General features: G+C 43.1%; 3 protein-coding genes across 6 annotated transcripts in view; 2 read left to right on the plus strand and 1 right to left on the minus strand.

Annotated features, from left to right (window-relative positions):
- On the plus strand, window positions 1-12,986 carry klc2 (kinesin light chain 2). Of its 2 annotated transcripts, none has more exons than XM_008427898.3 (14): window positions 1-143; window positions 3,436-3,681; window positions 3,764-4,109; window positions 4,914-5,130; window positions 5,223-5,412; window positions 5,522-5,695; window positions 5,815-5,914; window positions 8,237-8,286; window positions 8,470-8,537; window positions 8,770-8,878; window positions 9,153-9,296; window positions 9,436-9,560; window positions 10,078-10,135; window positions 10,273-12,986. In XM_008427898.3, the coding sequence occupies exons 2-14, from the start codon at window positions 3,454-3,456 to the stop codon at window positions 10,354-10,356; spliced, it is 1,893 nt and encodes a 630-aa protein (XP_008426120.1). In that variant the 5' UTR covers window positions 1-143; window positions 3,436-3,453; the 3' UTR covers window positions 10,357-12,986. The 2 variants fall into 2 exon arrangements, with proteins under 2 accessions (XP_008426120.1, XP_008426121.1); XM_008427899.3 differs by having other exon boundaries at window positions 8,479-8,537.
- Window positions 12,905-26,754, plus strand: prkd4 (protein kinase D4). 2 transcript variants are annotated; one of them, XM_008427909.3, is made up of 19 exons: window positions 13,212-13,298; window positions 13,893-14,424; window positions 14,642-14,799; window positions 16,569-16,707; window positions 18,336-18,467; window positions 20,005-20,159; window positions 20,266-20,449; window positions 21,312-21,395; window positions 22,098-22,254; window positions 22,706-22,829; window positions 23,072-23,149; window positions 23,230-23,443; window positions 23,525-23,550; window positions 24,254-24,326; window positions 24,415-24,521; window positions 24,607-24,768; window positions 24,868-25,234; window positions 25,342-25,427; window positions 26,244-26,754. In XM_008427909.3, exons 3-19 carry the CDS (start codon window positions 14,653-14,655, stop codon window positions 26,406-26,408), a joined length of 2,400 nt encoding a protein of 799 aa, XP_008426131.2. In that variant the 5' UTR covers window positions 13,212-13,298; window positions 13,893-14,424; window positions 14,642-14,652; the 3' UTR covers window positions 26,409-26,754. The 2 variants fall into 2 exon arrangements, with proteins under 2 accessions (XP_008426130.2, XP_008426131.2); XM_008427908.3 differs by lacking the exon at window positions 13,893-14,424 and having other exon boundaries at window positions 12,905-13,298.
- Window positions 26,605-27,939, minus strand: part of actn3b (actinin alpha 3b) — a 31,535-nt gene continuing 30,200 nt past the window's right edge. For both annotated transcript variants that reach the window (XM_008427906.3, XM_081599030.1), the window contains one exon: window positions 26,605-27,929. In XM_008427906.3, coding sequence (XP_008426128.1) covers window positions 27,771-27,929 — 159 coding nt within the window. In that variant the 3' untranslated portion in view covers window positions 26,605-27,770. The remainder of the gene's footprint in view (window positions 27,930-27,939) is intronic.

The following is a 27,939-nucleotide window of genomic DNA, read 5'->3' on the forward strand; positions in this document are numbered from 1 at the left end:
TTTCAGTGAGTCTTATTTTGGAAGAAAGCCACCGGAAGTTGCGTTGCATCAGCTAGCTTGCCTCGAGTGTTTCTGGAGCATCACAACATTATTCAGCCGCTTTGTTCTGAAGTCGGGAAAGCGCCGCTGTTTCTTCGATGAAGGTAACGAACATATCTTATTGTTTATAATATATAAATATAAAAGAAGAATATGCGACGACTTAAACCGAGAGTTTGGGTAAAATAGTGAATCCAAGCGGCGACGTTTGCGAATACGCGAACTGTACTGCTACACAGTCTCCGTTTAATAACTAAACATTGGTGTTAAATGCCTCGTCTGGTGTTCTGGGTTACATAAAGTGAGTTATTTGCTGCACATCCTTGCTTATTGGCTCAGAGGTCGGGCCTTCATTGTTTACACACAGCTTCGGTGACGGGATGTGACTCAACAAACTGGGGGATATTTTTATTTTTATTTTTAACGCATCAGTGTTCAGTCACATCGTTGTCCTTGTCGGTCACCTCCACTCATCTGCTGCCAGAGACAAAAAAAAAAAAAAAAAAAAAAAAAACCTCGGACGCAGGCCTGCGCCATCCTCCGGCCATTTGGCCTTAAAAACACTCCGACATCTAAACATGCACAGAGGAAGAGAAGGCCGTCATGTTACGGATTTCCTTTGAGCTCCGTAACTTTGGGCTTTTTGGGTTGAATGCGTTGAAAGGCGTTAGAGTGGGAGTGTTAATAGTGGTGCATTGCAGTCAGCTTTGGAGGCGGAAGGGAGGGAGGAGAGGAGAGGAGAGGGGAGGGGAGGGAGAGGAGGAAGGAGAACAGGTGCACCTCCATCATCAAAGCTGGAGGGGAAAAAAAAAACGAAAAGTCACGATGCTGCACAGTTTGATCCTGATCCAATTAATGTCAGTCATGACACTTAAGTCAGCCACTTGGATATCACATTAAAGACATGATTGTTTGTTTTTAAACTGATAAATCATGATAGTTTTATAATATACTGTGAATCATATTCTAAAATGAAACAAAATACAAAGATAACCTAGCTATAATAAGACCCACAGACAGTTCTTCCTCATTTGTTACTGCAGTGAAAGCCCTTATTGTTGTTGTTGTTTTGAATGAAATAACTAGTATGTGCCTTTATAAATGAAGTTTTTTAGTACCTACAAGATGAGCTGAGAAACTCTAGTCTGTGTTTTGAGAGCAGATGATAACGACATGTATCATGACCTCATAAGGTGTCAGGCGGCGATTAAAATAAACAATTTTTTATTTATTGATGGGCTCTGACTTAAAGCTTAAAATACAGAAAAATGTTTTCTGATAAAAGAAGAAACTATTAAAAAAAACCTCTAAGAATTTTTAAATAAAAATCAGACAGATTTTTATCTATACGACATTCCTTACTTTCTTGTTGTTTCATAACTACGTTAAAAAAATGCCCCAAGCAGAACTTTTTTCTTGTTTTTTTTTTCCAGACTCAACCTGCAAATGGCTAGTTTCAAAGTCGATGTAAATACCACATTATAGCATTGAATATATATTTTTCTCGCCACCTTTTTTTTTAACATTAAGTGTGTAAATTAGCAACAAAGCCAAAGTCGCACTGTGTGTGGGAATCTCACATCAGCTTTTACTTTTAGAAAACTATTTGGAGTTGAAATTTTTAACCATCTTTGGCGTTTCAAATTCACACTTTGTTTTCACAGTTAGCAAAACAGCAAAATTTTTTGAGAAAGTAGAACTTTTTGACTTTTTTGACTTTGCAGGAGCATCCAAACAAGAGTGTTATTAATTGTACATCAAGTTTCTCGATGACCAAGAAACTTTTCACAAGCTCCAAAACCGGCATTTTAGTTTACAAATGTACTTAATTTTTCTACCTAGTAAATTTATTTTTAGTTAATTTCTCTTTTATTTTCATTTAAAACTGGCGAGACATTTAATCCTTTCAGGAACAGGTGTGGTTAAAGTTCAATCTGTCTTCTTCTCTGAAGGTGGATCTGTCAAGAGTTCAGTTCTCACTTTAATTGGACTTCCTGGTGCCTGACGGATGCCGTGTTAGCTTGTAGCCCACAGGCGCCGAGTAATCTGCTTTAAGGACACGTTAACTAATGCGTCCCCTCTCTCACACAATCATTTTCTCCTCAGTGTATCCACCTCTCACCCATTGATAAAGTAGAAACAGCTTCTTGCTGCTCTTAACCGTTTTTGCAATTAAAACCAAACAAACTGTCTGTTCTAATCCTTTTGTGCATTTAATTTATTACATATTTTTTTCTAACTATTTTTGACCATGCAGGCTATAAAATCACATGTGTTGCATATTCATTTTCTGATTCCCTACATCTGATTATCGTTTCTAATCTTCAGTCACATTAGGAATCTTTGATCGGTTTGTTTTGTCTCTCTTGCCGGCCTGAAATATTTAAGAATATGGATTTACAAGTAAAGATCTGAAGCTTCATTCAGATCAGTGGGATTTGGTCAAACGGGCAGCGTTGCATACTACTCAACATTCTCACCAGCGACTTCCCATAACCTGACATTTGTATATAAATGAGTTGGCATCAGTGCAAATATAACATTAGCATGTTTGGTCTCTCAATTTTCATGCGGTTCCGTTTATTACGCGCCGACAAAACTTCCGATAAAAGTTGTTTTCCTGCGACCGAAGCTGAGCGCTTTGAACTTCAGAAGTTTTGATAATGACTCGCAGCGTCCAATACGGTCTCTCTCCACTCTCAATGTCTTTTCAATGGTGAAAAAAAAGATGTGTGGATGTTAGATTAACTAAATAACCATGCAAATGAGAACAGATCCTCATTTTTTAAACATTTTTTTAAGTGGCTTATGTGTGGAAATGGTGCATTTATAAACCAAAAAATAAATGTAAAAAATTCATGTCTAACACGACACTTAAACAGGATGTCCATACATCCTTAAAAAGTCTTTGATTCATGTATCTAACTTTAAGACCTCAAAAAAGTAAGCTGGCCTTTAATATGTTAATGACAACACTATTTAATTTTCTATATTCTATGTTTTGTTTTGTTGTTTTTACTTTCTGTCGAGCAGAAGTTTGACATCTTCATTGCGTTCTGTGACTTGAGACGCATGAGGCTAATGGTAAATCAAAACTAACACACCCATGCTAGCTAGTGTTTTTTTGCATATTTTTCTCCAGTACATTTTTGTGGATATAAAGCTTTTAAATTATTTTCATAATGGTCTTAAAAAGTCTTAGATTTGGGTTGAAATAAACAAGCATGTCAAGCTGAAAATCTGAACAATTCCAACCAACTACTGTTTTTTTGTTTTACCCGCTACACGTGAGTCTGTCAGCAGCTAACGTACATCGTTTCACAAAGCAGCGAAGCATAAATAATAATTGTACAAGAGTTGTACAATAAATGTCTCTTTCGATCACTTTGTGGACAGTGTGCATGAAACCACGTAATGTCCACCATGGTGTATCCGCGTGAAGAAGCCCTGGAGCGCCTGACCCAGGACGAGATCGTCCTCAACACGAAGGCCGTCATGCAGGGCCTGGAGACGCTGCGCGGCGAACACACGCAGCTGCTCAACTCGCTGCTGGACTGCGCCCAGCCGCCCGTCGCCCAGGAGAAGTCCGGCCTCCTCCGGAAGAACCTGGAGGACATCGAGCTGGGCCTGGGAGAAGCGCAGGTCGGCTCCGGTCCAGTCGGCAGCTTTCCCGGTCCTCCGTCTCTCGGCGGACGCTCACGCTCTTGTCTCGCTGTCGCCCCAGGTCATCATCGCTCTGTCGAACCACCTGAGCGCCGTGGAGTCGGAGAAGCAGAAGCTGCGCGCCCAGGTGCGTCGGCTCTGCCAGGAGAACCAGTGGCTGCGCGACGAGCTGGCAGAGACGCAGCACAAGCTGCAGCGCAGCGAGCAGTGCGTGGCCCAGCTGGAGGAGGAGAAGAAGCACCTGGAGTTCATGAATCAGATCAAGAAGATTGACGATGACGTTTCCCTGTCGGAGGAGAAGAGCCAGAGCTCCGGAGGGAGCGGAGGCAAGGGAACGGGAGGAGGAGGAGACTCCTCAAAGGACAGCCTGGACGATCTGTTCCCCAACGACGATGACCAGGGAACAGGTAGCTGTGATCTGCACCGTTTTTAATAGGATGCTGCACACGCAAAGAGCTGCAGAGCATTAATTGTTTATGCGTGGAAGTCACGCCGTTGCATCCGACCATCCTGAATGATTCGGTCCCGTTTTTCCAGATCAGAAAATTCTAGATCAAGGGTCTGCAAATTTTTCAAAGAGCCGTTTTTGTCTTAAATTCAGCGGCACAAGCCAATTTAGAGCAAATGTAAAACATTCTTTGTGAAGCAGAAATACTTGTTCTCAATAATTCTTGACATTGTTGTGCTGATGTTTGCAAAGCAGACGGTCAGTAAGCACCGTTTATTTTATGTGGCACTTTTTGGCCATAACACCAAGAGTGGAGATAAGAGAAAACATCAATGTTAGCTTTTGCATTCTAAGTTGTTGTTGTTGTTTTTATCTTTTGTGAGAAATGAGCAAAAAACAGGAAAATAGGTTGTCAAATTTAAATCAGGTTTTGGGAACATCAGTTAATTTATTTTTCTAAATTCACATTGGTCTTAAATTTAATACAAAATTGTCCTTTAAAAAGTAGTTTTAAAAGTATTTTAGCATGTAACCATCTGAAACTAGCAAAATGTCCGATATAGGTAATTGGATCACTTGTAATGAACACAGGTACTAGTGCTTGTGGTACTTTTTAGTACTTTAACAACTACAAGGCACTTACTAATTGCTAGAATAGATCTAAATTAACACCTTAATGCCTGGTAATTTGTTTCTAAAAGTTTTAAGGTAAAGAAAAGGAAAGAAGTGAATTTAATCAGAGTTCTTTGTGTCTCTGTTCCAGCCCAGCCCAGCGGGGAAGCGGCAGCCCAGCAGGGGGGCTACGAGGTCCCGAATCGTCTCAGGACGCTGCACAACCTGGTGATCCAGTACGCCTCCCAGGGCAGGTACGAAGTGGCCGTGCCTCTGTGCAAGCAGGCCTTGGAGGATCTGGAGAAGTCGTCCGGACACGACCACCCGGACGTCGCCACCATGCTTAACATCCTGGCCTTGGTGTACAGGTGAGCTGATGGAAGGGCCTGTCCTCTTGATTTATATTTACAAAAACTCCTTGCTACTCTCTTTTTTTTTTTTTTTTTTGCTGTGTTTCCAGGGACCAAAACAAATACAAGGAAGCTACTCACCTTCTGAATGACGCCTTGGCCATCAGAGAGAAAACCCTGGGGAAGGACCACCCGGCAGTGGCGGCAACCCTCAACAACCTGGCTGTGCTGTTTGGCAAGAGGGGCAAGTACAAGGAGGCCGAGCCGCTCTGCAAGAGGGCCCTGGGCATCAGAGAGAAGGTGAGGGCCCCCGGCAGCGAAGGACACCAGAGCAGCGCTGCTTTTAAATTTGTTTTTCATTTGAGTGAAAGCCTGATGCAAACAATGTCTGTCGTTTGTTTGCGTTCAGGTGCTGGGGAAGTCCCATCCGGACGTAGCCAAGCAGCTGAACAACCTGGCCCTGCTGTGCCTGAACCAGGCCAAGTACGACGAGGTGGAGTACTACTACAAACGGGCCCTGGAGATCTTTGAGTCCAAACTGGGAACCGACGACCCCAGCGTGGCCAGGACCAAAAACAACCTGGTGGGAACCCGACAGACACAGCTCGGCGTCCTAAATCCTCCTTACCTCCTTTCTGTACAACGTGTCTGGTTTCCAAGGCAACCACCGTCACCGCACTGATTCGTGTCTTTTCCCTTTAGGCCACTTGCTACCTGAAGCAGGGCAAGTTCAAAGATGCAGAAGTTCTGTACAAAGAGATCCTGACCAGAGCGCATGAGAAGGAGTTCGGATCAGTCAACAGTGAGTGAAACCATCAGCAGCTCAGCTTGCAGCCCGTAAAAACACTCAATTTCATGCATCTAAAATTAATGCCTTAAAAATGCGCTAATTCAAGTTTTAAATTTTGTTGCAACAAGACTTTAATCTCGTATGTGCAGTTATTGTTCCTCTTGAAACTTTTCTGTCAAGCAAAAGTTTTGAGTCGTGCGCTCACATCTTCTCTGCGTTTTGAGACGGTTCAGGCTACCGATAACTAGCGGCTAATATCCCATTGCTAGCTAATTAGCTAGCTAGCTCTATGTGTCGGTCATGGGCTCAATGCACGGAGAGCGACAACAATGGCGACAGGCAAAAGTCATCTCCACCCAACGCTCAGGACGCGATTGTGACAACAGCACAAAAATTTAGCGTCATTCAACTTGCGTCGTGTCGCAGGTCTCAGCGTCGCATAACGTGTGTCGAGCCCTTTAAGCGGAGATTTGTTAGTTTTTGTTGTCGTCTCGTTTCTGTTGCCCACCTATATGAGGCTTAGTGCACAATGACTGCTGTGTGTAATTAGAGAAAAATCGCAGCGAGGGTTTAGGGTTGAAACGGTTAATCGTGATTAATTGATTATTGAAGTAATCATCAACATTCTGTGCAAGAAAACGTTTAAACGTGGCACTATTTTAAGGCTGTAGACTGCAATCCCCTACACTTATAGTTTTTTCAACCCTAAGCTCAATCCATGTGGTATTGAAAAGGTCTTTCAATATTTGACTTACTGAAACCTGCAGACACCCCGGCTCAGGCATGAGGAGGGTCACGGGGTCGTGTTTCAGCTGGGTTTTTTTCTCTCAGTCGGTTCTTTCCTCTCTGGCAGTTTCATCCCAGATTTGTGTTTTTTCTTTTGGCCACGCCCTCTGATCCCTTCATCACACTGATCTCCCAGCAGGTCAGAGGATTACTCTGTGATACCGAAGCTGCTTCTTGTTCCCGTTTCACTCCTCTCTGTCACACCAAGGCTTTACAAACCGCTGCTGCGGTCAGCACCAGACCGGGCCTCAGCCGTAGCTCGATGAACGACTGCTGTGTGTAATTTGAGGAAAATCACAGCGAGGGTTTAGGGTTGAAACGGTTAATTGCGATTAATTGATTATTGAAGTAATCGTCAACTAACTTTAGAAATCGATTAATCATTAACTACGCAGACTCTGAAACATGTCGTTTGCTAAAAGATTGACATATTCAAAGCAGTAATTAAGCCAAAACTTTAAGAAAAACATATGAACATTTTGCATTTATGATGAACACATGACTTCTTCTTCTGTAAAGATGTTTTTCCCAGAACTTATCAAGTGGCGTAGCTAAAAAAAATAAAAATCATCTTTATGCTATCCAGTTATTAACTGGTTAATGTAAAAACAATCATCATACACTGCGTTGATGTTAAGTCGAGCAGAAGGAGCTGAGCTTTTCACATATTGATGTCAGTAGTTTTCATTCTTTGCTACAAATAATCAAGTTTACGCCAAAGGAATTATGTTACTTGATTGTACTTAAAAATAAATATACCGTATTTTCCGCACTATAAGGCGCACCGGATTATAAGGCGCTTTTGAGGAAATTGAAGGTTTTTAGGTGCGCCCTATAGTGCAGAAAATACGGTAATTAATTTATTTGCTTGCACCTTTTAATGTACTTCTACTATATAGTCATTCTTATCAAAGTCTCTTGAATAGGGGGGGTTGAGGGGAGATGGAAGCTGCTCTCGGTTTTCCATTAGGACCCAGCAGAGGGCGGCGTCCTAATAAATCTGCTGTAAGGAGGCAGCACTCCGTCTCCAAAGCCGAACCATGGTTTCGTTCACACCGAGCTTAAATGCAGCGGCTCTATTTCCCTCCTGTAGTGCCAGATCGACAGCCCTCAACTTAAAAGCTGCATGATATGAGTTTGAAAACATTTATTCGTCGTGACTGCTGCTAGCATGTGGTTGTTCTAAATGAAAATTAGCACGTTCTTCTTTTGATTTACAATTTTGACTTCTAAAGATTCACTTCCTGCTAGAGAGCCCCCTGGTGGTTGAAGAAAAATCCACAGAAAAGCTGCATCGGGCTACAATCCGCATGGTTCAAAGCTTAGGAAAAAAGTAGCAGCTTATAGTCCGGAAAATAAGGTACCGTAGGTGAAATTGAATAATTTCCACGGCACACTACTGTATTAAAAGGTTTAGCTTGTTAAATGACATATGTGCAGAATGTGCCAATTTTTTAGATTGCCAGAACATTTAGTTTTACCAAAATAATCGTTGGCGATGAGCCTGGAATGTTTTATAATTGGGCTTTTTTTCATCTCATTTTGTAGATGACAATAAGCCCATCTGGATGCACGCAGAGGAGAGGGAAGAAAGCAAGGTCAGTCATTAACGTTGACCTTTGATGTGCCTGCTGCCATGTTAAAAAAAAAAAAAAGGACAACAGACGCTTCGAGTTTCTGTTTGACGGCTCGTGGTTTTTTTTACACTTGACTTCTTTTGCTGTCTGCTTGTTCTCATCCCGATCGCCGCCTGCGTGTGTTTCTCTCTCCGTCTGCGTCAGAGCAAACAGAAGGACTCTGGGCCGTACGTGGAGTACGGGAGCTGGTACAAGGCCTGCAAGGTGGACAGGTGAGAAACTATAAATAAATCAATAAAAATTCCTAAAGGAGACAAAGTGATGGCTGATTAATAGCCACACATAACCTGATTACATCCTGATTTATGAGGAAGTGACCTCACGGTGTCATCAAAAATAGAGAAAAACGACTCATCATTTTTAAATTCAGGCATCTGGATTTGCCAAATAAAAAAATAAAAAATAAATAAAATGTATTTATTTATTTTTTTTCTTTTTGTGTAGTCCAACTGTGAACACGACCCTGAAGAGCTTGGGAGCGTTGTACCGTCGTCAAGGCAAACTGGAGGCAGCAGAAACGCTTGAGGAGTGTGCCAGCAAGACACGCAAACAGGTGCAACACACATGCACGCACACACACACACTCACTCTCGACACTCTTTGAGTTACTGACGTTATATTAGCTGCTAGTTCAGGAGGAATTACAGTCGAAGCTCCTAAACTTTGCCAAGATCAGACACCAGCTTTGTGTTTAATCTCTGAAATGTTAAACTCTTTTTATTGTTGTTGTTTTTTCTTATCTTTCGTGTGTGTGTGTGTGTGTGTGTGTGTGTGTGTGTGTGTGTGTGTGTGTGTGTGTGTGTGTGTGTGTGTGTGTGTTCTCTAAGGGGATCGACGCCATTAACCAGAGTAAGGTGGTGGAGCTGCTGAAGGACGGACCGGGCGGAGGGGTCGACAGACGGCACAGCAGGGACGGACCGGGGGGGCGAGGAGGAGACAACGAGGGCGATGAGTCCGCGGAGTGGAGCGGGGTAACGTTAGAGTTTCACTAAGACAGATCGATCTGTAGATCGTCGTCCTGTTGTAGGAAAACCCTATAAAGATGACGGAGAATCTATTAAACCTCTCATCTCCACACCTGGTCGTTGGTTTCTTTTTCTCTCTCTCCAGGACGGTAACGGGTCTCTGCGTCGCAGCGGCTCCTTCGGAAAGATCCGCGACGCTTTGAGGAGGAGCAGCGAGATGCTGGTGAAGAAGCTGCAGGGCAGCGGACCTCAGGAACCCCGAAACCCCGGGTATAAACAGCGCCATCTCTGTGAAAAAAGTCATTTTAAAAAGTCAATTGGCCTTAATTATGTTAATAACAGGTTGTGGATTTATTTATTTTTTTTAAATCTACAATGAATGAATGCAAATTTCTTGTGAGTTGGCTGGATGAAGCTTATACCCTTTTGTGATGATGTAGGTCGTACATTTTATCCATAGTGGTTTGGTGGTGTGAGAGTAAAGGAGTTTGCTAGCAGCACATGGCATAATTAAATATTTAAAAATAGGCTCTGCTCAGTATTGATCTGGTTTGATCACAGCTGAGCAGAGCTGTGGGGCTCAGATACAGACTGTTAGTCATGGGTTCAAGCTAAATAAAAAAGAAATGAGGCAATCGGTTGGAGGAAGTTCATTAGTTACAACTTGACGTTTGCTGCTGAGATTCTGGGTCAACTTGGAATAGCTTATTAGTTCAGGATATAGTCGATGTTCAGTTTTCTGTTTTTCAACACAGAAATCTTGTTGGGTTTTTTTTTTTTTGCACAGAATGAAAAGAGCGAGTTCCCTGAACTTCCTGAACAAGAGCGCAGAGGAAACCACGCAGGTAAAAGATGGTTCATCCAAACCTCTGGCAGTCTGGAGAAAAATCCAACTACATAAATCTTCCCTTCTTAAGATTCACTTTTGCTTTACTTCTACTGCTACCGATCTCAAGCTAACGCGAACCGATCCCGTTTACAGGACGCCAACTCCGGCCTCTCAGACAGCAGGGGACTCAGCGCCAGCAACGTGGACCTGACCAGACGCAGCTCCCTGATTGGTTAGAGACAACGGCGGAGAGGCGGGAACAGAACAGGAAGGGGGCTGTTTACCTCGGTTTGAGCAGCAGCTTTTATTGATTTTATTTTAAGGAACACTTAAAAAAAAAACAACAAAACCAAACAAAGAGACATGACCACACTTGATGTCACCACTGCTGCTACCGCTGTACAAACCGCCGCCATCGACCAGTACACTGAATAGTATCGCGCACACACACACACACACTCTTAACGAGCATGCTGCTGAACTAGAAACTGGAACGTCTGTCTGCACCTGAACACCTCATGATTTCAGCCAGTAGCTCCACGGTTCCTGCCCAGCCTCACCTTTCCTCTGCAGACACTCGACGTTTCCAAGGCGATGTTTGTTTCCGTTTGACGAGACGCGCATCAGTTTGTATATCCCAGACGTAGCATGACGTAACCATGGCGACCGCGGTGCCATCCGAACACAATCGACCTTTTCGGGAAGCATAAGCACTAACCATTTCAACCTCAAAATGTTTTGCCTTTGTGATTCTTTTTTTTTTTTATGTGTATAAGCGCTTTTAAATTATTTCCTTGTGTATATAGCTCGATTTGTTTTTGTTTACACTTTATGGGGTTAAGGAGGGAAAAACACTCGTCTGACAGAAAGAGACTGGGAAGAGATGAAGAACGATATGTGGGGAAAACGAAGGGAAAGTACAGAAAATGTGATTTTTTTTATTTCATCTTGTCATCAAATATTAAAAATGCTCATAAATCCATAATCTATTACTGAATTTAGCTGTCAGGGTTTCACTCTAAACTGGAGAAATTCACTTGAAGCCTGAAGTGAATATCTTAGTGACCAGATTTATTACTTTGTGGTTTATTTACGGAGGAAATCAAGCAGAAAAAGAAAATGTAGGCGAATATTTTATGAAAGAAAACGGGGGAACTTCTACTAGTACCAAACGGGCTTTTATTCTGAAGGAAAACAACCCTTTAAGCCCTGATTGAGCCAATCAGGAAGGGCCTCAGGTCTGAGTGAGCTGGAGGAAACAATCACTGGAGCCGGAGATACGAGGCATCTATAAACACTCAGATATGATTTGTTTAAAAAAAACTGCTGTGTGTGTTTACTGCAAGTAGTTCACTTATAGCTAAGACTTTTTCATCAACATTTAGGGATTATTTACTTAAAACAACCCCCCCATTTCTATAACTACAACTGAAAAGTTGGTTTTCTCTTAATTCAAATGTACTAATATAGTTTCAAAAGACTAGACCCAAAAATACTTGCTAAAATTTGGTGGGGTTTTTTTGCAGTGAAAGTGTTAGTTCATGATCAGAGCAGCTGCCCACAGACGGTGCCGTAGGAAAACAAGCCCACAGCATGACTCATCATCCACCTTACTTCACCAGAGAGGCTGAAGTGCTTGTTTTACTTTGTCATGTTTTGGTTTTAGACAAACAGACATTTGTTAAAATCCACATATTTACATTTTGTAAGAGTGGTGCAGAAAATGCCCCTTTTCCAGGGTTTTGTCATACGGTTGCCGTGGAGACGAGGCGCCAGTCTTTAATGCTGTCCCCTAAGAGTTTGCGAATGTATATATATATTTTTTACCTTCCTCCGTTTACTGGCAAGATGATCTCATCCAGTCTAGCAGCCAGTAATCGACTTCTGTGTCACGTCTTATTAATACCCCCTGGAAACGGGAAGTTATTAATCATTAATTCATAGTTCCACTTTTTAGGAAAACCTAAAATTAGAAAATATGTGTAAAATAATTTGCAGTACTGGTTATTTCTGTCTGTATGTTTGAGATTACACCGCTGCAGTAGAAGAAATTAATTTGAAGGTTTTTTTTTACCACCTTTACCAGGGATGGAAACAAATTTCACTGTTTTAAAAATTTTTCATGAATAATTTTGCACTAAGCAACTCAAAGTGGCATGTTTTCAATCCTTATGTGTCTGACAGACAATAATCCATCATCTGTGAATTTACTTTACTGTTTGTTGTTGTTTTTTTAATGTTGCTACTGTGAGCTTTTATTTTGAAGGTACACACTACTGGTTATCTGAATGTTGCTTTTCACGACTTTCACTCGATTGTTGTGCTAAACTGGAACAAAAAAACAAAAAAAACAGTCCACCAAAGCAAAATGTACATTAAGTCGGATATCGTTTGTATTTATATCCTATCAGCTTGTGAATGTTGGGACCTTTGCAGGAATTCAGAAAGTGATTTAAAAAAAAAAAAAAAAGATTTTGAACAGAAAAGCAAAGTGCTTTACATGTTGGCAGCAAATAATGTACAGTGTTTGACCTTTATATATACATATATGCACATGTGTGTGTTCACAATGTATTACGTCGACACCTTGTACAAATCATCGTTAGCTACGGGTTTTCTCCAGCGGCTCTTCACTGTATTAATCACATTTTATTCTGCAGAGGCCCGGATCAGAAAACTTCCACAGAAATGAGTCGAATATTTTGCTATCAGGAGAGGGAGAGAGAAAAAAGAAGAAGCCGCAACGGTTTTTAAATATAATCCGCTGTTTATTGAAAGAGCAAAGATGCTTTTGTGGTGGAAACGTAGCGCTCCTGTAAAACGTGTTTTATCGAAAGGCTTCAATAAAGACGAAAAGTTCCACCTTTTCCCCGTCTTCCTTTCCTCCCCGTCCAGAAACTCGCTCCGTGAGCGTGAAGGCGTTTTCAAAGCGTCTGTTTCGAGTCGTAATTCCTGCAGCTCGGGGCTGAGGGTGTTAACCCGACTGAGGCAGCCCTCGCAGCGGGGGGTTGAGTGTCTCCGCGCTACTTCCTGTCTCACCGACAGGCGAGCCCCGCAGAGAGGAAACCAGACCCACCAGCGCTTCTCGCAGAGGAATCCGAGGCGCGATGATGGACTGACTGATCGGCTGCGTCGTCGAGATGACAAGCGCTGGAGCATGAATGAAGCGGGATCAGAAAGTAAGGCCCGCTACCCGGAGGTTCTTATTCATTTATTTTTTATTTTTATTTTCAATGTGATTTAAAGAATCAAAACGAGAAAGAAAGTCCGACACTTATTGCATTCCATAACCTGTCGGGCTGCTTTCATTTATTGCAACGCAAAGCAGAAGTCTTCTAAAGAAGGGAGATGCTAAAAATGTCACCTTCTGTTTGCGGTCGTATCTGCGACTCTAAATGTAGATATTCTGAAGTCATGATGTCAAAGAGGAGCTGTGAACTCCTGACTGTTTGCTACATCAGCAGAGCAGTTCTTAATAGACTAAAACATGACTGAAAACTGCATTTCTGTCACTAATTACATTTAAAAACAACAAATTAGAAATATTAAAGATGTATCACACACAGATGTAGTAAAAATCAATGTTAATAATAATAATAATGGCTAACAGCTGTTTAAAACAGAAACTACAGTCCGAATATAAGAATATCAAATGGGATATTCTTATAATTTTTGTGATTTAAACGACAAAAATGTCATTAAATCGTTAAAATGTTTTGCTGGTGTCTCGGTCATGAAGAGGCCTGCTGACTGTGTGGTTGTTCCTCCTCCAGGAGGAAGCCTGCTAATCAAGCTGACTGCTGCACACACATGTTTTAATGGAAAGTTGAGTGGATGGAAAACGGCATTAGTACAGAAGACCAAGGCAAGAGAAAATTTGAAACAGTTTTATATTTTTATGTCTGAAAAGTGTGTGCAGGATTGGTGCTGAACATTTGGTTGGGAGGTACGGCGTTGGATCTGGTGATTCTGAAACGCTTCAACATTTCTCAGTGTTTTCGTTTTCAGGTCGTTAAACGAGATGGTCAGGTGCTGATTTACTGGACGTGTTTCTGGTGGTTTTTGTGGCAGACACTTCATCAGCTTTTCCTTCACAGTCCTCTCAAGACCGCAGTCATCCCTGCTGCCTTTGCAGCCTTTTCTTCCCCTACCACACGTTATCCTTCCACTCAACTTTCCGCTGTCGCGTATGGACACGGCGCTGCCTTCTGTGTGATCGGCGAGCTTCTTCAGCACGTTAACCCTCTTGTGGTTTACACTCTTTGTAGAGGCGACTGCCAAGTCAGCAGTTTTCAACACGTTTGTGTGAGCAGAACACGACAGTTCATGTTTTACTCATTTATTTATGTTTTGCTCTGATGTAATCAAAATTTCGGAGAAGCTGAATTTCGGTTCGCGGTTAAAGGCGTGATCGTAAAAACGACCGAAATAAACAGTTAAATCTATGTGACTTTTCAGTTTGACCATTTTCCTAACACGTATAAAATTTTCTCATCCTTCTGCGTATTTCCCCCCCCAACAGATTGTGCGTCCATGTCTGCGGAGCCGCCCTCCAGTCCCACGGCGCCGGCTCTGGTCCAGTTCCAGCTGGGGCTGTTCAGGGAGATGGTTCGGGTCCCGCCCGGCAACCTGAGCTACCGCCACGCCCGCCGGCTGGCGGCCGAGGTCATAGAGAGAAAGGTGAGCAGAGGCAAACGTCTGTCGGTGGCTGAAAAAAAAAAGACTTTAAACTGAGACTTGAGTTTTCTGGACGTTTTGGGGATTTTGGCCGAGATTTAAACATTTTATGAATAAAACGAATGCTCCAACTCTTAGCTGAGCTCCACTCTCACAGTTGCTGTGAGAGTGGAGCTCAGACAGGAAGTGGACTCTGAAAGGTCAGCTCATGCGTGCATGTATGCATGAAGGAAAAATGTGTAGGTTACTGCAAAGCGAGCCGTCGCTTTTTGACGTCTACTGAATCCGGTCCATTTAAAGAGGCGGCAGCAGCAGCAGCTTGTACTCCTGAGCTGCTGCTTTTGTGTCGGCCTGGTTTGTGTCTCCCTCTGTTTCCTGACTCTGAATCCAAACGTCGTCCGGCGTTCTCCTCCGAAGCTCATCTGTTTACGGCGGCTGCGGCTCAGGTTGTGAGCTGCTGCAGGTGTTGGTCTGTTTTTGGTCTTCATGCTGCTTCAGAATCTGTGTGGTCTGTGAGAGTGCAGAAAACTTTCCAACCACAGCCTTTCCCCTCTGTCTAACACACACACACACGCGCCCACGCATACACACACACACACTTCTGGCTGGTTGTGTGCCTCTTTTCACACACAGAAATAAACTCACGTTTCCGGGCATCAGGTCAGCAGTGTGTGCAGGAAAGGAGGAGTAAATGTCATGTTTTGCTGAAAATCTGCATGAACTAAACATGTTTATCTTTTTTTCTTTTTGCATTATTAGCCTTCCTGGTGTGCAGACTGAAAACTGGCGTTTTAGAAAGTTTAGTTAGTCGAATAGTAACTTTATAGATTAGTTTGCTGTTTGCACATCAGTTATGCTTTAGACTTAAAGACCCAAAGAGTAAAAACTGCCGTTGGCCATTTGTGATAAAAGTCTGGTTTTGTCGCTGTGGATGAATTGTTGCCGTCTCTCCTTTGCAGTGTTGTTTTATATCAGGCCCATTTTAAGGGCTTTAGACGTAAACGGCCTGTTCAAGGTCACCCCTTTTCGCCTCGGTTGGATTTATAATTGCTACTTTGGTGTTTTCCATGTTTTCTCTTGAAACTGATGATAATTTGTGTTGCAATTTTTCTTGAATTCCTTCTGATCTGGACATGATGTGCTGCTTTTTAAGCGTTTTTAAGCCTTCTTCGTGTTATCAGACAGGTTCTATTGAATTTTTATTTATTTTTTTACACATGTCTCAGGTTTGCTTCCTTCCTTTAACAAAAAACATAATTTTTTAAAAACAATCCTTTCATTCACTCTGATTATCTTTGTGAAGAACTCTCTGTAAGGCGTGAATTTTTTTTCTTTCTAGTAGATCTGAATTTTAGTTTGTCTTTTTGTTTAAAATTTTTTTTTGCAACTTTTTAATATCATTTTGGTGAAAGCGGACACAACTTTTTTTTTACTTCAAATATTAGCAAGCACTTTTGGTGCTATTGTGAATTTAATATCCAGATTAAAATAAAATATGAATTAATTTAGCATGTCTGCATTCCATCATCCACATTTGTCAGCTTAGGTACATCTTTCAGTCTAAACTGATATAAAAGTTAATGATTGATCTTCCTTTTGCAGCTTTGATCAGTTCCTCCATTCATAACTTCTCAGATTATTTTATTTTTTATGCAAGTGATCAGAGAGAAAATGTCACATTTTGCAGGAAAACCAGTGTTTTTACATTTAGGTTAGAGTTTAGTGGCTGAATTGGTGCGTGTGTGTGTGTGTGTGTGCGTGTGTGTGTGCAGGCTCCAGACTGCAGCGTGGTGGGCTCTGGTGAGAAGATCCTGTTGTTCCGACACCAACCCGCCTCGGAGCAGCTGCTGCAGCGGCTGACGGAGCAGGACGAGCTGCAGGACGGAGACCTGATCGAGATCGTGGTCGCAGGTCAGATGAGGTCGTTGTGTTTCTGACAGCACCGTTCATCTGAACGTGTGCAGGATCTCAGTGACGCATGTTATAAAAGTAGGACGTGACAAAGGTGATGGAAATTCCTTGTTTGGAGGAACTAAAACTCAAATTTCAGCTGAAACAAGTTAAATATTTCTTCATCTGCAGCGTCCAGCAGACGCCTGAGGCTTTTAGGTCAAACTTGACTGGCGTTTGGATCATAACTTCACCTGACTAGTCAAAAATCCCGGTTCAGTTTGAAGAAAATAACCCCACATCACCATGCTGACACTTCCGTGTTTCACTCTGGGTTCTTCTGCTGACTTTCAACCTCGTTCTTTCTGCAAACAAGAATCAGGTTTAAGGTTCGAGTTTGGTTTCATCGTCCTCAGTATTATGGAAACCTTTAGACAGGATATTTATTTATACTGAAAGGCTTCTGTGTTTGTGTTTCACGCTACGCTCTGAACCGGAGAGCTCTTCTTCAGAGTTGCCACCAGCCTCTTCTGGTGGCGTTTTCCAGACTGGTTGATGTCAACACGTCTTTAAACTTTAGTTTGGAAAAAGTATTTACAATTTTGAATCCTGCCATGATTAGCTTTCATTTAGTCGGCTTGCTGGCAACAATTTAAAGTAAGTATTTAATTTTCGAAGTTAATATATTATTTCGATTACATTCAATTAAAACTTTTTCCTCTGAACAGAAAAAAAGTGCCCTTCTAAAGTCTTTTTACCAGCACCTCATATTTTTCTCATTCTGTCTGACAGAATCGAAATATTCTGTTCTGTTCTTACCGAACAGATTGTTATAGAAACCAACCTGTTGAGAGTTTAACATAATTAAACATCTACATACAGCTGTTGATTTAAATCTCATTCCACTAAGGCAGCTCTATTTACAGCATAAGGTGCCTTTTTTCCCCCCACCTGAGCTTCTGGCCCCTAAATTGTTTTTGCACGCCTCTGCAAAAACACAAATCCAAATAAGGAAACATCAGGAAGATCCTCCTCTGACGGCTTGAGCTCAAAGTAACTGAAGTATGAAAGTCGATCTCAAGGAGCCTTTCTTTTTTAATCGTAATTTTCAATCAATTCGTTGCATTTTTTTTCCTCTCTGGAACCGATTTGTTTCTGTCGCACTAGAAGTGGGGAAACATTTTGAAACGGTTCATCAGAGTCTCATTTATAAACGACCGAAACATGTTTGGATTCGTGATAAACCTGCGATCTCGTTGCTTCGGGTACCTTCTTCCCTCGCAGCGTTGAGAGTTAAACGGCTCGTCTGTGAGCCGCGGACTCCTCCGTGTTTCTGTCTTTCATGTTTTTACGCTCACGACCTTCACAAAAAAGCTACTAAATCCCACAATAAAGCGCCGCTAAGCCTCTGAGTCGCTGGTGTGTGTAAGTCAGCACAAAATAACTAATCCATAAAGATAACAGAGACACAGACTCTGTAAAGCTCCTCTGGATTAAATAGTTTTGTTTGTTAGCAGCTGATGTCTTTTGCTTTGTGCTGCTACTTCAGGCTTAAAACACTCATGTCAACACGAGGAGTTTTAACTTTAAAATGCACATATGATTTATTTCCTGTATATTATGATTTTTTAAAATAATTTTTCTTCCAGGATCAGCGTCTGTGGCTGAGATGAGGATGCGTCCGCACGCCCTGGTGGTCCAGTCGTACCGGACCCCCACCTTCTGCCACCACTGCGGGGAGATGCTGTGGGGCCTCGTGCGACAGGGACTGAAATGTGAAGGTAAAACCCGTCGCCGCTCACTTTTTAAAACGGCTGCTGTACTTTAGCATCGGCACGACAACTTGTGCGCGTCGTCGTGTTAAAACCACAAACTTCAAAGTAAATTATGCATAATGCCGTCCCTAAAGGATGTCGCATTGTTTTTTTTTTTTTGTGATTGTTGTGGCCTAAAAATGTTGCGGTCAGAGTTGCAGAAATAAAGTTTTCCTTTTTTGGCGTAACAGGATCTTACAAAAAAGTTGAAATCGCTTCACGTAACCTTGATTTCAAAAAAGGACAGGATTTTAACAATTGATATTTAAAGGGCCAGTAACACTTTTTAGGACCTTCTTGAAATGACACCTTTAATACAAATAGAATCCTGTCAGTGCAAAAAAAAAAAATTGCACATCGGTCATTCAAGTTATCATGAACCATTTACAGCACATGTGTCAAACTCGAGACCCGTGGGCCAAATCTGGCTCGCCGTAGCATTTTATGTGGCCCTCTAGATTCTAGAGTCTAGAATCTAGACTAAACACTAAGTAAGCTTAAATATTATGTTTTCAATCAAATCAATGCAGTTTTTATTTGTTTACTTCTAAATTATATCAATCAGTCCCTCCAGTTTCTTGAGAATTAACGTGGAAATTTATGCAAAATCAAGAAATCTTTTCATCAAGGGTTTATTGCAGATTTTTCTCAAAAATTGTCAAAAACTTTCTTACTTGCACTAAACAGCTGCCTCAGCCTTTATCGATGTCAGATTATAGTCCACGATCTTTACAGTGAGTAATTAAAAAGTCGCATAAATAATGAAGAGTAAATATCGCAAATATTTCTAAAAACACTTGCAAAAAAATCACAAATCATAGAGGGACCAAAAATATGTTCAGTAATATTATTTAATTTTATGAATTCATTGGTATTTTAACAGGGTGTGAACAGGTTTTATCAATACATTCTGGCACAACCGGCCCTTTAAGAGCATTCATGATCTGGATTTGGCCCAAAACGACCCCTGCTTTACAGGGTGTAAGAAAATCCTACAGAACATCTGAAAATGGTTTTGGCAAATAAAAAGCTCAGCGTTACACACGCTTTCATCTTTCAGGTTCGACTTTCAACTGACGTCATGAAACAGGAAGGTAAATGATAATGAGGCTAAAGGGATTGGTCAAAGTCCAGCTCAGTTGCAGTGATTGGTCAGAAAAGAAGGATGTACAGAAAACTTTGAGGTGATTGGTCGGATTTGAGGAAAACTCGTGATGTTGGCTGAAAATGTGGCACAAAATTCACAAACGATGAATTTGCATTAATAGCTGCGATTGCAGCTTCCTGGAGGGACCGTTCTCCACTTCAGGATCAAATCATTGGAGACTGTTTGTCTGAAGAGCAGCTTGTAGAGTAAATGGAGCTGAACAGGAAAAGAAAAACTGAAAACGATGTCATTATTCCCTCCACGTTGCCGCTATAAGCCGCTTTGCGCTGCTACGTCCCAGTAAGTTTGTGCCAAAATGTGAGAAAGATCGTAAAGAACGGTTTTCCGTCTCCTCAGGATGCGGTTTAGACTTTCACAAACGCTGCGCCTTCCTGCTGCCCAACGACTGCAGTCGAATCCGGCGGCAGGTCAGCACCAGCTTCTCCCTGTTCCCGCCTCGGAGGCCGCGCACACACTCCCTGTCCAGTCAGGCCGGCGGCAGTCTGGAGGAGGTAACGTCAGCACCGGCCGTTTGTTTTTCTGTTTTGTTGTTCTTTTCCACCCCCTCCTGCAGCGTCTCGGCTCTTTTAAACCGTTTCAAACTCCCTCCCCGTCTAGATCAGCTTGTCCAAGCCGTCGTCCAGGCCGCCGTCGTGGAACGAGCCGCCCGTCTGGCTCGGGGACAAGAGCCGGCCTCAGGTCCCCCACACCTTCCACATCCACAGCTACACCAAACCCACAGTGTGTCAGCACTGCCACCGGCTGCTCAAAGGGCTCTTCAGGCAGGGGCTGCAGTGCTCAGGTACGGGGAGGAAGGCTCTCTGAATGACAAAGTTCAACAGCCCTGTTGAGATGCACTTCTGTAGGTTTTTCCTCAATTTTTCACTTTCTTGTCCGGTAGCGGTGGATCCAGAAACTTTTACACAGGAGTGCAAAAGAGTGAAGTGTGCAACAATCCATCCTTTTGTAAAGGGAGACAACAAAAAGTCCACAGAACACTAAAACACTTTGCTGTTGCACCACCGGCTCTTGGGAAGTAAACGAAGAAGTTTAGGTATAAATTTTAGGCAGCACTTTTCAAATTTTAGTCTTAAAAAATACCAGAATTTGCACTTGACCTTCTACTTTTGTTCAGTGCAGTGACATGATTTCTAAATATTAAATCAGGTGTTATGATCCAACAGTCTCTTTCTGACACTTTTTACTTTTACTTGAGTAAAAATATGTTGATTTGTTTTGCTACTTTTACCTGAGAACAATTTTGGTGGCTACAAGAGGCTTGTGGACAAAAAACAGGTATGATTTTGCTGTATGTGGGGCAGTCGTCCCCCTTCGCCCCCCCTTGTATCCGCCCCTGTTGATCGGTATATTATTCTCCTTTGTGGCTGTTTTTCGCGGCTCTGCTCCAGTCCAGACCGACTCTGATTAGTGATGTTTGGATTCCCAGTGAGCTCCAGTGAGGCAGATGCACAAACGCTCGTCTTGTCACGTCTGAGCCAGCAGACGGCTTGTAACTAATTCCCTCGAAAGCACAAACGTGTCTGAGTCCGAGATCGTCACAGTCATGAATTTTAATCAGGAAAACTTGAGAGCGAGCGGCTGAAGTTTTCTGCGTCGCTCCTCTGAGGTTTGAGGCTGCAGCTCCTCTGCCTTTGTCTCGTCAGACTGCAGGTTCAACTGCCACCGGCGCTGCGAGCCTTTGGTCCCCAGAGACTGTCCAGGAGAGAGGAGGGCTGTCAACGGGGACGGTGAGATGCACTTCTCACTTTATTTAACTTTATTTTTTACCTCAGTCATGTCTGACAAGGATTGATAATGTTTTTTAGCTTTTTTTATGACCCATTTATGTATTGAACTGTAAACTAGAGGTGATATCGAACAAAATATAAATAATATCGATACGAAGTCAGTATCGGTATCAGATCGATACTAGCATGATAAGATCAACACTTAAGCTTCAGAGTCCCTCTTATTTTCATATTGTAGTTTCTCAACTCTAATATAAAAAGGATTGTGCTTTGATTTGCTCTAAAATGATTATTATTGCACATTTTTATTTAGAAAACTATACACACCGATTTGTTTATATCTAAATATATTATTATTAGTAGTAGCATTTTGTTGATACCTATGAACTTCATCTAAATTCTGTCCAATGTTTTAGCAACATTTCAAAGAAAATCAACCACAAAAATGCCTAAAAGTCAGAAGTTTGATGATGCATTAAACTAGAATAATACGTATCGGTATTGGCGATACTTGATATCGGAGCGATGCCAAAATATCCAGTATTGGACACCTCTACTAAAACTGTCCAAGGATCCTTACCCAACTGAATCAACCGCTTATATTTTTTGGGAATTTTAACTGATGTGAAATGAGCTGCAGATCACAACTTTCTCTAGTGTGATCTCAACTGTAAAGTAACAAAGATGGCGTCGCCTTCCCAGACTCCTCGGCGGCCGTCCACAGCTTCCCACAGGACCTAGAGGACGCCGAGTCGGAGCTCGCCAGCACAACACTAGACACCTCAGAGGACGAGATGTCCTCCGACGGCGACTCGCTGCCGGAGATGGTCGAGGTGGAGTCGCTGAGAGAGCCAATGAGGTTAGAGAAAGGATGATGTCATTGCTGCGGCTGTGTCCTGATGATGTCAGATATCGCATCGCCCACAAAGCCACACGCATGTAGTCAGTTTCTCTGTGGCACGAGTCTTTATTGGCTTGTTATGCTGAGTGGAAGTATTTTCACCCAAAACAAGACTTTGGAGAAATGTTTCCATTTTCAGACTTTTATTTCTCATTCTCTTGGTTTTTTTTTTTTTGTTCTTCCACCCTTCCATCCTTTCCTCCTTTCTTCGTTCAACTCTTCTGACTTTAGTTCCTTCCTTCTTTTCCTTTCTCCATGTTTTCTATTCAGAACCAATCCACAGCAGCAATACTTTCCCTAAGTTGATATTGAATTAACTGGAACTTTTTTATGAAAAACATGTGGCGCTTGATTGTTTTAGTTTTTATTCTTCGTTTTCTCCTCACCCTGCCCTCCTGTCCTTCCCCAGCCCCTGTTTCAGCAGCAACATCCCCCTGATGAGGCTGGTCCAGTCGGCGCATCACACTAAGAGGAGAGCAGCAGGGGTCCTGAGGGAGGGTTGGCTGCTGCACCACACCAACACAGACACACTGGTGAGAGACGGCGGCTCAGTAACACAGCCAGCTGATGGCGTCCCTGTTGGGTTGCAAAATGAGGCGTAGACGCAAAGATTAGGTCCCATCCAAGACCCAAAAATGATCCACTGTGCATAGTAGAGCATAAATCTAAATAGATGAAGAATATCCTAGTTTTTGTGTCGGCTTTGAGTAAATTCTTAGAATATTCTTGGAAAAATTAGGGAAAAAATGTGCCCCTTTTTTTTTCTTCCCCTCAGAGGAAACGTCATTACTGGATCCTGGACTGGAAAACCATTACTTTGTACCAGAATGAGAGCAGCACCAAGTACTACAAGGTAGAATCTGCAACATGACGACATTTTTCCAAATCTCCTTCAGCGCCTCGGTGGTAACTTTTGGTCCTCCTCTGTTGTAGGAGATCCCTCTGTCAGAGGTGCTGCAGGTGCGAGGCCCCGTCCACCTCGCCATGCCCTCGTTGCCGGGCACCGACCTGCACTCCTTTGAGCTGGTGACGGCCTCGCTGGTGTTCTGCGTGCAGGCCGGTGAAGACGGCGCGGCGTGGGAGAGCGCCGTCTGTCAGGCTCTGATGCCCGTGCAGAGCAGCAGAGGACCAGGCGAGGAGCAGCAAGGTGACACTACGACTGTGTTTTAGCTCTGCGTCCTGGAAGACCGTAAAGGTATTGACATATTTTACATGCTTGTGGTTACAGATAAAGGCCAGCACGGAGACGGAGTGGTAAGCATCTGATTTTAATGTTCAACAGGGTGTCCACGCGTCCTGAAAAAGGCTTAAACTCATTTAACTAAAACTAAGGCCTTAAAATGTCTTAAATTCGTTAAAGAAAATGTAAGTCGACCTTAAATACATTAGTTCTGGTTTAACATTTTGTTGTGGCAGGGCTATTTAATCTTATATTTTCTATGTAGATTTTTCTTGCGGGACTTTTCTATCAGGTTAAAGCTTGAGTTGTCTGGAGACATCAAGCCAACACTGGTAACAAGCTGACAATACCTGCAGGATAGCTAGCCAGCTAGTTAGCAAGCTAACAAACCTTTAGCAGTTAGCATATGGTTCATTAATAGCTAGCAGGTTCACTTGCAGTTAGTGTAGCTAGATAGCTAATAAGAAAACAGATGAACAAGCCATTAGCAGTTAGCATATGGTTCACTTGCAGCTAGCATATGGTTCTTTAGCGACTAGCATATGCCACTTCCATTTTGTGAGAAGCCCAAAGTTGCTGCCAAGAGTCACAAAAACACCCCAGCAATTTCATAGTTTTGGTCCCCTGAGTTTCTTTTGTACATTTGTGATAAAGGTCTTAAATTTTATTGATAATAATCTTTAATAGGTCTTAAAAAGCCTTAAATTTGATCTTGTGAAACCTGCATAACAATATTCATATGAAGAGCTTCAGAGCTCAGCGCTGTGTGTGTTTCAGGACATCAGCGCTGTGTATCAGATCTTTACTGATGAAGTTCTGGGTTCAGGACAGTTTGGAGTCGTGTACAAAGGTGAGATCCTGATGGGGGTTTTTCTTGCCTGTCTGCAGCAGTAAACCCACGCAGTTCCATTCTCACTAAATGACATCTCCTCCACCAGGTACACACAGGAAGTTGGGCCGATCGGTCGCCATCAAAGTCATCGACAAGACCCGCTTCCCGACCCAACAGGAGAGGCAGCTGAGGAACGAAGTGGCCATCCTGCAGGTGTTTGCACTTCTCCAGCCAGTGCTTCACAGCTGGACAGCTGGAACGCCTTTTCAGATTGAGTCATGGTTGTGTTGTTGCTCAGAATCTGTCCCACCATGGAGTCGTGGTCCTGGAAGGGATGTTTGAAACGTCCAGACATGTTTTCGTGGTCATGGAGAAGCTCCACGGAGACATGCTGGAGATGATTCTGTCCAGCGAGAAGGGCCGGCTCCCTGAACGCATCACTCGGTTCCTGGTTATACAGGTACAGCCGTAGCGTCACACATTCTCTCTCCATCTTTTTTTCTTGTGTGTATCTGAGTAAACGATGGTTCGATGATCGGCGTTGCTCCTGCTGTGACAGATCCTTGAGGCGCTGCGGTACCTCCACCTGAAACACGTCGCCCACTGCGACCTGAAGCCAGAGAACGTGCTGCTGGTCTCCGCCGACCCCTTTCCCCAGGTGAAGCTGTGTGACTTCGGCTTCGCGCGCATCATCGGCGAGAAGTCGTTCCGCCGCTCGGTGGTGGGCACTCCGGCCTACCTGGCCCCCGAGGTGATCAGCAGCAGCGGCTACAACCGCTCCCTGGACATGTGGTCCGTGGGCGTCATCATGTACGTGAGCCTCAGCGGGACGTTCCCCTTCAACGAGGACGAGGACATCCGCCAGCAGATCACCAACGCCTCCTTCATGTACCCCCGCCAGCCCTGGGCCACCATCTCGCTGGAAGGTCTGGGTTTGCCGATGTTTTTACGAAACTTGTGTTTAAGTTTAGTCAGAGCGGGTCGTGTTGTCAGAGTCTAACCACACCGACTCCTCCTATCGCTTCCTCTGCAGCTGTGAGCCTCATCAACAACCTGCTGCAGGTGGCTGTGAGACGCAGGTACACCGTGGGAAAAGCCCTGGGGCATTCCTGGCTGCAGGTATTTCCAGTTAACAGATCAACACAGAGTAACGTGTAACCCTGAAGCAGAAGGATGATGATGTATAGTTTTATTTTGACAAATAACAGTGTTATTATATTCTGAATCAAATTAGAAACCGACATTTCTGTCTATTTGCAACACGGTTCAAGTCCACTGAAGGCTGGATGTGTCAGTAAATATCAATTTTCATCTCTTCCTAAGGGATCTGGCTTTACTTAATGTTCCATTCTTACTTAAAAATACATTTCTGTTTCTTCTTTTAAAGATGATAAATGCTGTTTTTTTGTTGTTTTGTTTTGTAGCACCAACTACCTAACAACTAGTGGAGCATCTCCAGATCCAGCCCATAAACATCCAATCTATAAATAGTTATGATCATACTTTATTTTATTTTGCTTGGCCTAGACCATGTATGTTTAGGTACTAAAAATAAATATTTTTTTTTCTCTGGTGTAGGTTTGAGGAACTTGTCAGAATGTCCATAGTTACCTTTTCTGGACTCCCCCTCCCCTCATGCTGTTTATTTATTTTTAATTAACCAGATAAGTTGATTGAGAACAAATCTTCATTTTCAACGACAAACTGTTCAGAAAACATTAAACGTTTGTTCTCTCCATTGAGGAACTCTGGCGCCCCCCGGTGGGGGAACTGTACCTCACACTTTGATTTAACTCCTTTTCTTCTAACTCTGGCTGCTAATTCAATAACTACTGGAGCTTGTTTATGGGTATAAGAGTAAATGCAATAAAATACAAGCTGAATCTCATGTCTGGATGCATAATGTGGTTTTCATCTCGCTGTGTTAACGTGCAGAACTTCCAGCTGTGGTGCGACCTGAGGGAGTTCGAGCTCAGGATGGGCTGCAGGTATCTGACGCACAAGGGAGACGAGGAGCACTGGAGCCGCTTCGCTCTGGAAAGAGGCCTGATGTTTCCCTCCCATCTCTGCTGGGACTCCAGCAGCGAAATGGACATGTGAATTTAAAAAAAACTAGAACAGCGTGAGCCGTTTTTGTATCGTTTAGACTTTTTATTATTATTATTATTATTATTTTATATGGACAAATGAGACTGTGGGAAGTGCTGGTCATTTCAACTAACCCATGGACTATTATTATAATTTTTAGATGAGTTGAAGAGTCTGAAATCGTGGAAGAAAAACACACAAACTGCTGTTTAATAATGTAATTATCCTTTTTTATTCCAGCTTTGTTTTTAAATGTAGCTGTTTGAATGTGTGTTGTTTTTTTTAAGCATCTGTAATGATGAACAGAAATAACTGAGAATGAGGGGAGGAGACGAGATAAAAACACCTTGAACATGCACAGAGGAGTCGACTTGCACTGATTATTAGTATTGTTATGGCCGATGTTTGGTTGTGGAAATGGGACCAAACCCTCAGTTTCCTCCTCAGCGACGGGCCTGCTGTGGTCCCACATGCAGCATCCATCCTTACTGTTTGCAACTTTCCTGACTCTCTCCCTGCTGACATCGCTCCGCCTTCCTCCGACAGGAAGAGCGGAGCCGTGTCAGTCGTTCTGCTCCTTTAGTTTCCTGCGTCGTCTTTCTGTTTTTCCTCTCCTAAACCGCCATCGAGCCACGGCCGTGTCTTTGTGCTCCCTTCCTCTGCTCAGGTGCTCTCATTCATCCTTCATAAGTTCCTGAGTTTCTTAAGATCTCCAGGTTAAAGTCAATCTCTGCCAACGTTCAGGCTTCACAGTCGTTACTTCACATTGACTCGTTTTTAGTCCCTGACTGCTGACACAGACTCTCTGCAGGCGCTTGTTTGGGTTTCGGCGTGATTTAAGGAAGAGTCGACGACTCGAAAGGCGGCGTTTTTCTAAACTTTTTAAAACGAAGCATGCGTCTGCACAAATGCACAACCAACCAAGCCAACGGACCAACCAGCTTTTTTTATCACATTTTCTTCTTTAATTACCCTTCTACAAAAAGAATAATAAGATAGGGAGGAGGAGAGCGGGAGGCTTTGCTCAAAAAGTAACCCTCTCGTTGGCTCCTCCGTTAAGGCCGGTATAATCTACGTATGGCGCTTTCATACGTTCGCTGCTATACCTGACTCTCTCTGCTTAAAACTCAAACCTGACACAGTTTAAGATTTGAGCAAAGTCTCCTGCTCTCCTCCTCTCTAAGCAGTGTTCCTGGGATGGAGGGGGCTCATTGGGGAAAAGTTCAGATTTGAGAGGGGGAGGGGATAAAATGAGGAGGACAAAGCATTTAGAGGGACAGTGGAAGGGTTTATAATCGCTTTCTCCAAACAGGAGAAATAGAAGCTGGGGGGGAGGAAGAGGAGGAGGAGAACACGAGGCGGGAGCGGCTGGGTTTATAAGTCGCTCTCTCCGTAGAGGGCGCTGGAGAAGGAGATGTAGTCCAGGGCGCCGGGGGCAGCGTCGGCTCCGATGTATCTGGTCATGCGGCTGATGCAGTACTCTGCCTGCTCGGGCGGTAGCTCCCTGCGCAGCTCGTCCACTGTGATGTAGTTCTGCAGGGCA

This window comes from Poecilia reticulata, chromosome 18 (genome assembly GCF_904066995.2).
Source record: "Poecilia reticulata chromosome 18, P_reticulata-male-v2, whole genome shotgun sequence".
NCBI lineage: Eukaryota > Metazoa > Chordata > Actinopteri > Cyprinodontiformes > Poeciliidae > Poecilia > Poecilia reticulata.